The 14577-nt window shown below is 30.4% G+C and overlaps 1 protein-coding gene across 1 annotated transcript in view; it reads right to left on the bottom strand.

The window, feature by feature from the left end:
- The window catches only part of LOC145323343 (threonine synthase-like 2), a 50858-nt gene that overhangs the window by 32297 nt on the left and 3984 nt on the right, over positions 1 to 14577 (bottom strand). Inside the window, exons 3-8 of the mRNA XM_080165768.1 lie at positions 14328 to 14415; positions 6621 to 6692; positions 5968 to 6017; positions 3716 to 3765; positions 3431 to 3502; positions 2874 to 2913 (exon numbers count right to left, since the gene is read on the bottom strand). Of these exons, the coding sequence (XP_080021894.1) occupies positions 2874 to 2913; positions 3431 to 3502; positions 3716 to 3765; positions 5968 to 6017; positions 6621 to 6692; positions 14328 to 14415 (372 nt within the window). The remainder of the gene's footprint in view (positions 1 to 2873; positions 2914 to 3430; positions 3503 to 3715; positions 3766 to 5967; positions 6018 to 6620; positions 6693 to 14327; positions 14416 to 14577) is intronic.

Genomic DNA, 14577 nt, shown 5'->3' on the forward strand with positions numbered 1-14577 from the left:
TAAAAGTTATCGCAAATATAGGTATTAAATGACACTAATAACAAGACACAAGGATTGGAGTCAATAGGGGGATTCTATTAAATCTAATTTTACACACAGAGTAATTCACTCTACAGAGTAATTCACTCTACGAAGAATAGCCCTTAGATAAGAAATATCAATTCTAATTGTAGAGGCTTTTTATACTTAATAAAAAATTTAGATTTAAAATAAATTAAATTAAAGAGTAGCTATGCTACCAAAATTAGTTGCCCTTGAAAATGGTATATTAAGGGACCATTATAAAGCTATAAATGAATAGTCCTAATCTTGCCAAATTCCAATATGTGTGTTTGATTAATAACTCTGAGAAACAAGAATAACAATGTCCATAAAAACATTTTATGATTTTCTATAAAAAATGATAGATTATTCATCTGAGGAAAGACAATTTGTACTCTCCAGGGGTAGCTATTCTAACAATTAATTCTACAAAAAAAATCACAAAACCTTTTAAAGCATCGGGGGGTCTATTTTGTTGTTTCATTTTTTTCTGAAGAGGGGTGGATAAGAAGAGGAGGAAATTTTCCTTTAGAATTGTTTGTCAGAATATCTTTCCCTTTTCCCTGGTACTCTCAGTTTTCTAATTATTTTTTATTGTTTAAATTGTATTGCTAAATTTTATTGCATTTCAATTTGAATCAGAAATTTAATTTTTCAAATATTTTCCTTTCATAGATATGAAGGGCCAAATAAATCTATATATAGTTGTCTATAGTGAACTATGTAGTAATTACTCTTCTATCTTTAGTTATGAAGGTCCAAATTAAATAAATCTATGTATAGTTGTCATAGTAAACTATAGAGTAGTTACTCTTCTGTCTGAAGTTATAAAGGGCCAAATTAAATAAATCTATATAGGGTTGTCATAATAAACTATAGAGTAGCTACTCTTCTGTCTGAAGTTATAAAGAGCCAAATTAAATAAATCTATAAAGAGTTGTCATAGTAAACTATAGAGTAGCTACTCTTCTATTTGAAGTTATGAAGGCCAAATTTAAAAAATCTATATAGAGTTGTCATTGTATACAATAAAGTAGCTACTCTTCTATCTGAAGTTATGAAGGGCCAAATTGAATAAATCTGTATAGAGTTGGCATAATAAACTATAGAGTAGCTACTTTTCTATCTGAGGTTATGAAGAACCAAATTAAATAAATCTATAAAGAGTTGTCATTGTAAACTATGGAGTAGCTACTCTTCTATCCGAAGTTATGAAGATCCAAATGAAATAAATCTATATAGAGTTGTCATAGTAAACTATAGAGTAGCTACTCTTCTATTTTGAAGTTATGAAGGACCAAATCAAATAAATCTATATAGGGTTGTCATAGTAAACTATAGGGTAGCTACTCTTCTATCTGAAGTTATGAAGGGCCAAATTAAATAAATCTTTATAAAGTTGGCATGCATACAAAGATTCAGACACATTTCATTCAAATCTTGGGTAACAAAGATTAATTTTAAATATTTGTACAGCAAAAGGGAAATCCTTTCATAGCCAAACTTCAAAGAAGTTTAAACTGCCTTGGAAAATCAACAAAATGTTTAAACAAAAATAAAATGCAATGAATAATATGTACAAATCTCTAAAAATTATTCAGGAGACCAAATCTTCAAACTTTATGAATAGATTTTGCAAAATTGTGACTAACAATGATTTTTTGCATAAAATATGACACCAAATTATTTGGAGCTGAAGCAAATATTAAAGTTATGGGACATTTGGCTCTTTTTCAAAATATTTCCTTATACATATAGATTTTATACTCTAATGATTCTACTATCCTAAGATATAGATTTTGAGAATAAAAAAATCTGCTTTGTTTTAATATGAGGTTTTTATATATGATAAAAATTATCTTAAATTTCGGATATATTGGTTAGTTTTAAAAACAGAAATTGTTTTAAACATTATAGATCTTAAAGGGAGTGTAAACGTAAAAAATTTGCATCTGATTATCAAATCTTAACATTTTCTAAGCACATTTCACTACACTGATCAACCAAAAACGTCCTATTATCAAAAATATGCAGGAATAATGCCTTGATTTTATGGTATTTTGGGAGAGAAAAAGGAAAAAACAGGTAAAATCTGAACGTTTTTGTTTCTTATAATGTTTGTAGGGATATTTAACTTGTCATATATAGTTGAAACTTACTGTTAAGGATTTATTTTATGATATAAAATTGCCAATTAGTTTTTTAATAACGTAGTAATTAGGTAATTAAGTTCTATTTTAAATTCGTATTATTGACAATAAAAAGGGTTGAATCTCAGAGGTTATTTAAAATGATAATATCCTTTTTTATAGTGTTGGACAATAAATAGCCAACTTAGGAATTTTAACAGACTGTTTAAAAAGAAATATTGCACCTTTATTATTTGTTATTGTATTTGGTTTTTAAAAAAGATATTGCTTATTTTATCAATTTCTAAGTAATTATACATTTGTTTGAAGCTAGTATTATGTTAAAAGTAAGCCTAACCGTTAGGAAAAGTAGAGAACTATGTCAAAAAGTTTAGCTTTAGGTACAGAACGAAAAAAACAATTAACTGCAGCATTTATATAGTCCCGAAATTTTTCCCCCAATCTTGGATATAATAAAAATCGGCAGAAAAGCCGTTTTTTAAGGAAACGAGAGACAGTTTTCCCTATCTTTGAGATTTTATGAATGAGATGATGTTAAGGATTGATAATCTGATGAGAAATTTTCTCGTTTACAGTCCCTTTAAATATTAATTTAGAAGTAAGCTTATATAGTATTAAATTCAAATTATATAGGTTTCAACTTTGAAATAAACATTCAACAAAAATCTATTCCTTTATTACCTTAGGCAGCAAAACAACCACATCAACTGTGTCCAATCCTCTGAAAAAGTAAACATATTACAAAATGCAGTTCACTCCTAGAGCATATATTGAAACGTCATGCCTTATCAGCTCAGGACTAGTCAACTTTATGAGATGATTTGAGCAGTAATTGCAGCACTGCCAGTGTCTCCAGATGTATTAACCATTCTTAATACCTGAGAGCACTAATATCAGCACTACCATGTCTCCATATGTACCAACAATATTTTTTACCTGAGAGCTCTGATAGTAGGAATGCCAGTGTCTCCAGATGTAACAACAATTATGATTACCTGAGAGCACTGATATTAGCACTGCGCCTATGTTTCCAGATGTACTAACGGTACTTATTACCTGAAAACACTATTAGCAGCACTGCCAGTATCCCCAGATGTATTAACCGTTCTTAATACCTAGATTGGAGCACAAATTGCAGCACTGCCAGCATGTCTCCAGATGCATTAACCATTCTTAATACATGAGAGCACTACTATCAGCCGTACCATGACTCCAGATGTACTAACAACATTTTTTACCTGAGAGCACTGATAGCAGCACTGCCAGTGTCTCCAGATGTACCAATCAAAACTGTCATATGTCTCTGCTCTCTAAATAAAAAGCAAAGTAATGTTTGAAAAGTATAAAAGCAGTTTGATAAAATATGGAATGAAAAATGAGCAATTAATCCAAGATTTTTATACTATTGCTGGCCTCATCTAACAATTTGCTTTATAAAATTCAAATAGACAAAGGCTTTGTTTAGGTCAAACTAACATTAATAAGCATAGTAGTATAGAGCAGCTTTGCTATTTAAAATTTACCTTGAAAGAAAATAATTGTACATTTGTCCCACAACTCCAAGTGCAAGATCCTGCAAAATATAAAATTAACAGTATTCTTAAAGAATTATTACAAAAAAAACATTAAATCTACGCCAACAAGGGTTCTTTTTTTAGATTTGACTTATCCTGCTAAAACTAATACTCTTAATAAGTAATAGGTATGCCTTTTAGGAAATATCTCCTATTTAAAAAAAAAAATTTAATAATAAGGTATTATACTGTATAATAGTTAATTTTTTAGGAATTTGATTATTTTGTATTTCCAACTATGTATGTGAAGTTTATTTAAATGCATTCCTAATTTTTTTGGGTAAAAAAAAGTATTATATATTTTTTATTTAGATCTCCCTCTAAATTTGAATAGTTTTTCGGTTGTTATTACACATACCAACTGTTTATACATTTATGCTTTTTTCATGAATGAAAAAGGATTTTATGAAAAGAAAATGTTGATTAATACAAACATATTTATATTTATTAGTAATTTAGTTAAAATTTTATTCACCCATTTATTCTGATGAAATTTCCCCTGAGGAAAATTCTTTTTAACAACATATTATTACATTAACATAAAATTTACTCAAAAAAACTCTGTAAAAGGAAAAACTTCAAGTGATTTCTGTCCGATTTACTATTTATTTTATTTAACTAAAGCCATGTTATAATAAAAATCTAAAAACAGGTAGGTGCATTTGAGAACAAGGGGGAATGTAGACCCTCCACTTTTTTGAAGGGTGATTTTGTTTGGCATTTCTCTTAGGAGTGTTAAGATTCCTACCCAAAGTTAGATAAAACCATCTCTGTAAAATGTGAATCATCGTTTCAGCAGTTAGCGAGATACTTTGTTACAAAGAGAAAAACAGACAGACATACAGTTGGTTGTATACTAAGTATTTTTTACAGTGTTAGCACTTGAGTCTGAAAATTTTCATAAATCAAAACCAATTTAAACTTTCCTATTTCACTAACTTTTTGCTCCAATTCTTTCATATTTCATTTTGCATTTTTTATATTTGTTTTAAAATTAGTTTTAAAAACTTAAAACATAATATTATTAAAAGAGATAAAAGACAATTGACAATATATCAATATTCTGCTGTTACACATTCTGTAAAATAAAATTATAGGTTGAAAAATTTTACACTACTAGTTTGAATCAATTTTAATAAACTACTCAAAGTTTTTAAGCCGACGAATTAGAGTACGTGTTTGTAAAAATTTGGTATACCAGTATAGTCAACGGTCTCTAGATTACCAACTGGATTTATGTAGCAACAGGTTTTGATGCAGGTAGGTAGTGGACAAAGAGCTGTGAATAACACTGATACCCCAAGTTTAAAAACCATGTAATTTTTTTAAACGACAAAAAGTCACAAAAGCAAAAAATAATTATTTTTTAATCATTTCTTATTAAAATTATAAATTGAATAAAATTATAGAAAAAATTACTTCATGAATTCAGTTGAATAACAATATTCCCCCTTTTTTACAATTCATTCAGTTCTACTAAACATGAGGGGTTTATAATGTCTGGTTTTACCTAACCTAAACTAAAACTATTAGAAGCGCAACGAAACAAAATTGTTATCTCTTTTTAACATTAAGTAGGTTTTAAGGCCCGAACCCCACGTTAGCAAATGTCACTTTTTTTCTTTACCAAACATAATCTAATTTTCATACTAACTTTTAACATTAGGATAGGTAAAGGTTTTATATATGTATAAAAACACAATTGGATCCATAGGTAGTGCTGAAATTATTTTCTTATAAAAATTTTCAAACTAACTTTAAACATCAGGATAGGTCACAGGTGCATGCTTCCTAACAAGGACATTGTAACTATCCATAGCGAAGCTCCAATATGTAAACAAATATTGGTCGAATAATATCGATAATTATTAAAGTTATATCAACCTAAGATTTAGAGCAGTTTGTCGATATGTTACTTCTTTGGTTTTTCGTCGACTATTTAAAAACTTTGATAACGAAATACTAATCTTCAATAATTTCAATATGCCATAATTTTCTGTCGGCTATATGAGTTTACCTAAATCATTTAAAATGTATGATGACACGATGAACACAATTTTGACTAGTGTCTTAATCTGATGTAGTTAAGAATTAAAGATTAACAGCTTCAATAATAGAACTTTCAGTAAACATATTCCTTTCTTCGACAATTTTGGAGAAAAGAATACTTTCCCGGGGAAAGTCTGATAAATTTTAATTACCTTAAAAGCCAATGTCGGGCCGTGAAACAATTCTGCTATTACTGCATCATCTGAGAAAAGGACACTCAACATTTTAGAATTATAGACAATAGTTACAATGTATTGTAAAAGAGTTTACTTTGATGCAGGGGCTGCTATTCTGCCAATTAATTCCAATTGAAAAGGCCGCAAATTAAAAATTTTGTTGGAGTAAAGTTGAAGTAAAACTTGTTTTTCCATGTAACTGAAAGGGAGGGGGTAAGAAGGAAAGATAAAAGAGAAGGGGAAATTTTCACTTAGAATCACATTACCTTTTCCCTGACTTTAATATCTGTGAGTTGCGGGAATTAATCATTTTGATTGTTTATCTCGTATTCAAGGAACTATATAAAAGTTGAGTGTGCAACACCCATAACAATTTCACCTAATTTTTTTAAAAGAGGAGGGGGTGCTTTTAAATGTCATTTTACGCCAATAGCTTTGACGTCCTTACAATTGGAGTTTTTTTTGTCAATATGTTTATCTTTTTGGGGAAGGGTGAAAAGAAATCCAGTATAGATGCCCCCTTAAAACATTATTAACTAATCAAAATAAAAATTTCCTTTATTATAGCTCAAAACTAAGGTTAAAAAGGCACAGCTGTTGGTTTTATAAAAATTCTAACTTGAGTGTTCCTTTCAGCTTGGCAAACTTGATAGGATCCGCAGGATCAACAAATTTTGTAAATGCAGCATCAACAAGGTTATCTAAAAATATAAAAAGTCTTAACAAAAACAGATAAATTAGTTATAAAAACATAAATGAAATATCTAATTCATTTTTGGGATGTATTTATATAATCATGTATTTATCTATCATACTTATTATATCTAATAGTTATTTATAGTGCATTTTAGAAAAATGATTTTAAGCATAAGTTACAAGTATACCATCAAATGTACAATATAAGGGGGGATATTTTAATGCAACCATCTCGTAATCAATGCGCAAATGGCACTTATAATCCGAAGATCGTTATGAAACTTGGCATTAGTAATCCTTGTTAGGTCTATTTTTCCAAAATCGAACAAAGCCGTTAAGCCATTTTTAGGCTATTTTCAGGTCAAATCCGTTCCAAGCCCTATCTATACATCATACCCTTTGCCACTCTTAGACATTTTTAACCGGTTCTAGCCGGTAGCCGATGGTACTAGAAATCAAAAATATGGTTTTTGTTATCATTTTACAGGAGTTAAAGCAAATATATGTTTCAAAAAGTTGATTCCTAGATAATTAACAAATAGCCATCACTTAATTATTCTTCGTGCTGTTTTTGTAAAAATAAGCCAGCTATATAAATTGCATAAATCACAAGATAATGATATTTCTAAACTACATGGTAGAAAATCAAAATACTATTAAATATAACGGTTAGCTCTTATTTTTAAAACAAGCATGTTATAATTTCCATATGTTTAAAAACTTGACATGATGATTTTTTTACAGTTAATATGGGTTAGGTATAATTAAGGAATCGTAGCAAATAATCACCACCAGAAAGTGAGTATCTTTATCAAACTAAACAATTTTTAATTAACTTTTCATAAAAATGACGAGCATTGTCGTATACCAGCATTCCTGATAAAATTTCAAAATAAAAGTTAAAATGTCTAAGAAATTATTCAGCAAATAAAACTTGAATTTTCTTTGTTTTCTCAATAAATTGATGTTTAAAAATAGAAGTTATATTTACTAAGACAAGACAAGGCTATGTATTTGTATAGAACAATAATGGATGTAAAATATAAGTGGATATTATGACAAGGAAAGTTCTTTTGTTAAATTAGGTTCCTATTTCCCCTATAATTTATTGGTCAGTTCATTCATCTTGTGAGCGGGAAGGGTAATGGGGTAAAGGGAATCGTTATCTTAGCCCGCTACAAGTTTCACTTTATCATATTATTTTTTATACATGATAGTCTGGTGTAAGATGCAAGTAATAATAAATCCATTAAAACAACTTGATAAGAACACATTTATCCTGTGTGAGTATACCGAAGGATCTCGCTATCCACTGAACCGATATGGTTGTCTTTTTCATGTAAGTTTCTCATAGGTTTCTTTTAAAACTACCTCCCAGCCTCAAGCCTCCGTAGCCGCTAGCCTTAGATAAAGCTTTACCCAGAATACATGACATACGAAATAAATAATATCCTACTTTTTAACTAACATTTTTACTTCAATATAAAATGTATGTAAGGTCTGAAAGAATCATATATGTTTGAAATAAAAGGTCGAATAGCATATTTCTTTTGCATAATTTAGCATGCTTTCGTCTCAAAACTAAAAGAATATAATCCTAGTTGTAATAATATAAAAAGATAAATGTTGTACACCGCAATAACACGTAAAATAGTATTTAATAGTGCTCATTTGAAGTTTTTTTACAAGAATTAGAACAATTATAATAGGTACAAAGGGCTTGTGAATAATTGTTTTTCATCTTAATGTAAAACTTAATTACCTATAAAATATACTTTAATTAAACAAAAGTATTATTCATATAAAATTAAAAGAGGCAGACATTACGAAAAAGTATAAAAAGCTAATCTTTGTAGAACACACAGGAAAGCAATTCATATTTGTTTCATTCTTGCATTTTTTCTTTGGTTTAATTATTCCTTTATTGAACGTAATTATTCTGCTTTTTAAATCAGACAAAAAATACATAAAGTTTATGCATTTGACCTATTTCATTTATCTTACATAAACAATAAATAAAACGTTGGATAAAATTACAAAAAATCAGGGAAAATGGACAATAACTGATTGAAAAACCTAAAAAAGATTTGTCCGCTACCAAATTAAAACATATATAGACTTTAATCAGCTTAATTAATCAGGCATTGTCCCATTCCTAGAACCCTGAACATTTATTTGCTTTCTTTCTTCATCTTTAAAGTGTATCAACCAAAGATTAAAAAAATGTAAAGCCCTTGTTTTAAAAAATGAGGTAGATTTTTGCATTTCACTTCAAAATATATGTTTTATCCACCCAGCCCCCTCTTCTTCTCCCCCTCCCCCCCCCCCCCCAAACATAAATATTTGAACTCCAGTTTAACTCAAAAATGAAAATTACCCACCTTTCAGGATTTTTGACCGCATCCCCCCCGGGCCCCCCCCCCCCCCGAAAAAAAAAATCTTCGATGTCCATGGATACATATACCTTTTTTCCGTAAATTTGAAACAGTCTTTTTGCCTGCTTTATTTCAACATTTTTTTTACAATTCTATCCCTTTTTCCTTGAACTAAATAATACATATTAGAGACATATGCTGAATTTCAAATTATCTTCAACTATGGGTCACCAACATTAACTTACAATATCTGTACGTACAGATACAAGAAGGGTCACCAACATTAACTTACAATGTCTGTATGTACAGATACAAGAAGGGTCACCAACACTAACTTACAATATCTGTACAGATACAAGAAGTGTCACCAACACTAACTTACAATATCTGTACAGATACAAGAAGGATAACCAACAATAACTTACAATATCTGAACAGATACAAGAAGGGTCACCAACACTAACTTACAATATCTGTACAGATACAAGAAGGATCACCAACATTAACTCACAATATCTGTACAGATACAAGAAGGATAACCAACACTAACTTACAATATCTGTACAGATACAAGAAGGATAACCAACACTAACTTACAATATCTGTACAGATACAAATAGGATAACCAACACTAACTTACTTACAATATCTGTACAGATACAAGAAGGGTCACCAACACTATCTTCAATATCTGTACAGATACAAGAAGGATAACCAACACTAACTTACAATATCTGTACAGATACAAGAAGGATTACCAACACTAACTTACAATATATGTACAGATACAAGAAGGATCACCAACACTAACTTACAATATCTGTACGTACAGATACAAGAAGGGTCACCAACACTAACTTACAATGTATGTACAGATACAAGTAGGGTCACCAACACTAACTTACAATGTATGTACAGATACAAGAAGGATCACCAACACTAACTTACAATATCTGTACTATAACAAGATTATTGTGATCTTAAGAAGCCCAGCACCAACACTAACTTACAATATCTGTACAGATACAAGAAGGATAACCAATACTAACTTACAATATCTGTACGTACAGATACAAGAAGGATAACCAACACTAACTTACAATATCTGTACAGATACAAGAAGGATTACCAACACTAACTTACAATATATGTACAGATACAAGAAGGATCACCAACACTAACTTACAATATCTGTACGTACAGATACAAGAAGGGTCACCAACACTAACTTACAATGTATGTACAGATACAAGTAGGGTCACCAACACTAACTTACAATGTATGTACAGATACAAGAAGGATCACCAACACTAACTTACAATATCTGTACTATAACAAGATTATTGTGATCTTAAGAAGCCCAGCACCAACACTAACTTACAATATCTGTACAGATACAAGAAGGATAACCAATACTAACTTACAATATCTGTACGTACAGATACAAGAAGGATAACCAACACTAACTTACAATATCTGTACAGATACAAGAAGGATTACCAACACTAACTTACAATATCTGTACGTACAGATACAAGAAGGGTCACCAACATTAACTTACAATATCTGTACGTACAGAAACAAGAAGGGTCACCAACACTAACTTACAATGTCTGTACAGATACAAGTAGGGTCACCAACACTAACTTACAATGTATGTACAGATACAAGAAGGGTCAACAACACTAACTTACAATATCTGTACAGATACAAGAAGGATAACTAACACTAACTTACAATATCTGTACAGATACAAGAAGGATAACCAACACTAACTTACAATATCTGTACAGATACAAGAAGGATAACCAACATTAACTTACAATATCTGTACAGATACAAGAAGGATAACCAACATTAACTTACAATATCTGTACAAATACAAGAAGGATCACCAACACTAACTTACCATATCTGTACAGATACAAGAAGGGTCACTAACACTAACTTACAATATATGTACATATACAAGAAGGATAACCAACACTAACTTACAATATCTTTACAGATACAAGAAGGATAACCAACACTAACTTACAATATCTGTACAGATACAAGAAGGATAACCAACACTAACTTACAATATCTGTACAGATACAAGAAGGATAACCAACACTAACTTACAATATCTGTACAGATACAAGAAGGATAACCAACACTAACTTACAATTTCTCTACAGATATAAGAAGGATAACCAACACTAACTTACAATATCTGTACAGATACAAGAAGGATGACCAACAATAACTTACAATATCTTTACATCTGATAACCAACACTAACTTACAATTTCTCTACAGATATAAGAAGGATAACCAACACTAACTTACAATATCTTCACAGATACAATAAGGGGCACCGACACTAACTTACAATATATGTACAGATAAAAGAAGGGTCACCAACACTAACTTACAATATCTGTACAGATACAAGAAGGGTCACCAACCCTAACTTACAATATCTGTAGAGATACAAGAAGGATAACCAACACTAACTTACAATATCTTTACATCTGATAACCAACACTAACTTACAACTTCTCTACAGATAAAAGAAGAATAACCAACACTAACTTACAATATCTTCACAGATACAATAAGGGGCACCGACACTAACTTACAATATCTGTACGGATACAAGAAGGGTCACCAACATTAACTTACAATATCTTTACAGATACAAGAAGGGTCACCAACCCTATCTTACAATATCTGTACAGATACAAGAAGGGTCACCAACACTAACTTACAATAACTGTACAGATACAAGAAGGGTCACCAACACTAACTTACAATATCTGTACAGATACAAGAAGGGTCACCAACATTAACCTACAATATCTGTACAGATACGAGAAGGGTCACCAACACTATCTTACAATATCTGTACAGATACAAGAAGGGTCACCAACACTAACTTACAATATCTGAACAGATACAAGATGGATCACCAACACTAACTTATAATATCTGTACAGATACAAGATGGATCACCAACACTAACTTATAATATCTGTACAGATACAAGATGGATCACCAACACTAACTTATAATATATGTACAGATACAAGAAGGGTCACCAACACTAACTTACAATATCTGTACAGATACAAGATGGATCACCAACACTAACTTATAATATCTGTACAGATACAAGAAGGATCACCAACACTAACTTACAATATCTGTACAGATACAAGATGGATCACCAACACTAACTTATAATATCTGTACAGATACAAGAAGGGTCACCAACACTAACTTACAATATCTGTACAGATACAAGATGGATCACCAACACTAACTTATATATCTGTACAGATACAAGATGGATCACCAACACTAACTTATAATATCTGTACAGATACAAGATGGATCACCAACACTAACTTATAATATCTGTACAGATACAAGAAGGGTCACCAACACTAACATACAATATCTGTACAGATACAAGATGGATCACCAACACTAACTTATAATATCTGTACAGATACAAGATGGATCACCAACACTAACTTATAATATCTGTACAGATACAAGATGGATCACTAACACTAACTTATATATCTGTACAGATACAAGATGGATCACCAACACTAACTTATATATCTGTACAGATACAAGATGGATCACCAACACTAACTTATAATATCTGTACAGATACAAGATGGATCACCAACACTAACTTACAATATCTGTACGATTAACAAGATGATTGTGATCTTGAGAAGCGCAGCTGAATTTCAAATTAACTTTTATTAATGTTGACCTATACTAACTTACAATGTTTGTATTGTTCTCCATAATATTATATCGGTACCGAATACAAAAAGCACAAAAGTATTGGTATAAAGTACAGGTTGTACACAAGTAAAGATAAAATTGACTAACATACTATCCAAGGATAATGGTACAGTAATGATATAAAGTACTATGGGTGCTTTAACTTAAACATATATATTGACCAACAATCCCCCCTCTCCCCTTTACTTAGAATTTAAAAAATATTTCTATACACTTTGAAGGGGGACTCTTTCCCTGCATGGCTCTTCTAACCATTTCTTAACCTAGCCTAAAAGTCGAACAAACAAAAAATTCAGTTTTTTTGTGTTCCTGATGCAATATGAGAGAAACCGCAGTACAAGTTGTACACAATCTAAACTAAAGACTGACCAACAAACTTTCAAAATTTAAATACTAGACAAGATTTTCCTAAGGGGGTCTGGTCCAGTCATGGATAAAGGGAATGTTATTTGTTTAAGGTCAATATTTTTCCGTGCATATAAAATTTAGCTAATCCTATTGATTTTTGTGTATTCAATAAAACTTTGACTATAAACAGTATTTAAGCTTTTTAATTGCATAAAAGGTTTTTTTTGCTGGAGTTTATGGTTATGATTTAGGCCTGATAATGATATTTATTATGCTAATGATGTTACATAGAAACATTAAGTAATTTTGTAACGCCTCTAACCTTATGCAGGAAAGGCTCGAACCCAATCCCTTTAAATTACGACTTGAGTTACACGTTTATTTAACAAGGATGACAACAACAATAAAAGCGAAGCTCTGAAATGATAGGACAAACGAACATTAACACTTGTAGAGTGTCAGAACTGAAGAAGCAGATTATAAATGTATATGTCTAAACAGAATTGTAAGAAATTTTGTTGCAAAACTACTTAAATAAAGGATACTGTTTAAGGACATACTTACATTTCTTAAATCATGATGCAAAGTTTAAAATCGATAGTACAATTCTAACATGTTAGAATCTTACAGTTACGGACTGACGTATGTACGGACGGACCTATCCTAATTATAGAAAAGCTTCGCTTTTTAAAAAATAACTAATGCATTTGGCTATCCCTTTCTCTTGGCTTGGATCCTGTATTTATAATTCAATTTTAATATATATTATTTATATAAAATATTAAGTCTATATCCAAAACAAATAGAAACTAGTACAATTAAGTTCATGAGTAGCACAGCAATTACATCATTTTTATAAAAAGAAGGCAGCAAACTATGATACAGCAATTTAATATCAAATGCTTGTATCTTGTTCAGTAAATGGAATGGTAAACGAAAGCTGTTATATATGATAATAATTTGATTATCATTATATTTAGTATTATAAGCAGCCAAAGACAGGTTGATAACTTTGATAATGGCTTTCTACACTCAAATTTTGTTATATTTTTCTTTTATCTTACTTGTAAACTTATAGAGTAGCTTATCTACTAAAATATGACCTACCAAGATCAGACGTAGGAATTTCAGATTCATCAATAAATAGGCGAAGTATTTGCTTTACTATTTCTGTATAGGAACACTCGGACATTTTCTAAACATTTTTTATTATTCATATAATACATAATTAAACATTTTTGTCCGATTTTGATATTTTTAATGGTGGTGGTTTCTTTCAAAGTATCTAGTCGAGAAGTGAAACTTTTAAATTAAATTGAAATTAAGGGTGTGGGGAAGGAGGAATTTTGTTGTTTGT

Source organism: Acartia tonsa, chromosome 6 (assembly GCF_053477335.1).
Source record: "Acartia tonsa isolate MP-2025a chromosome 6, ASM5347733v1, whole genome shotgun sequence".
NCBI lineage: Eukaryota > Metazoa > Arthropoda > Copepoda > Calanoida > Acartiidae > Acartia > Acartia tonsa.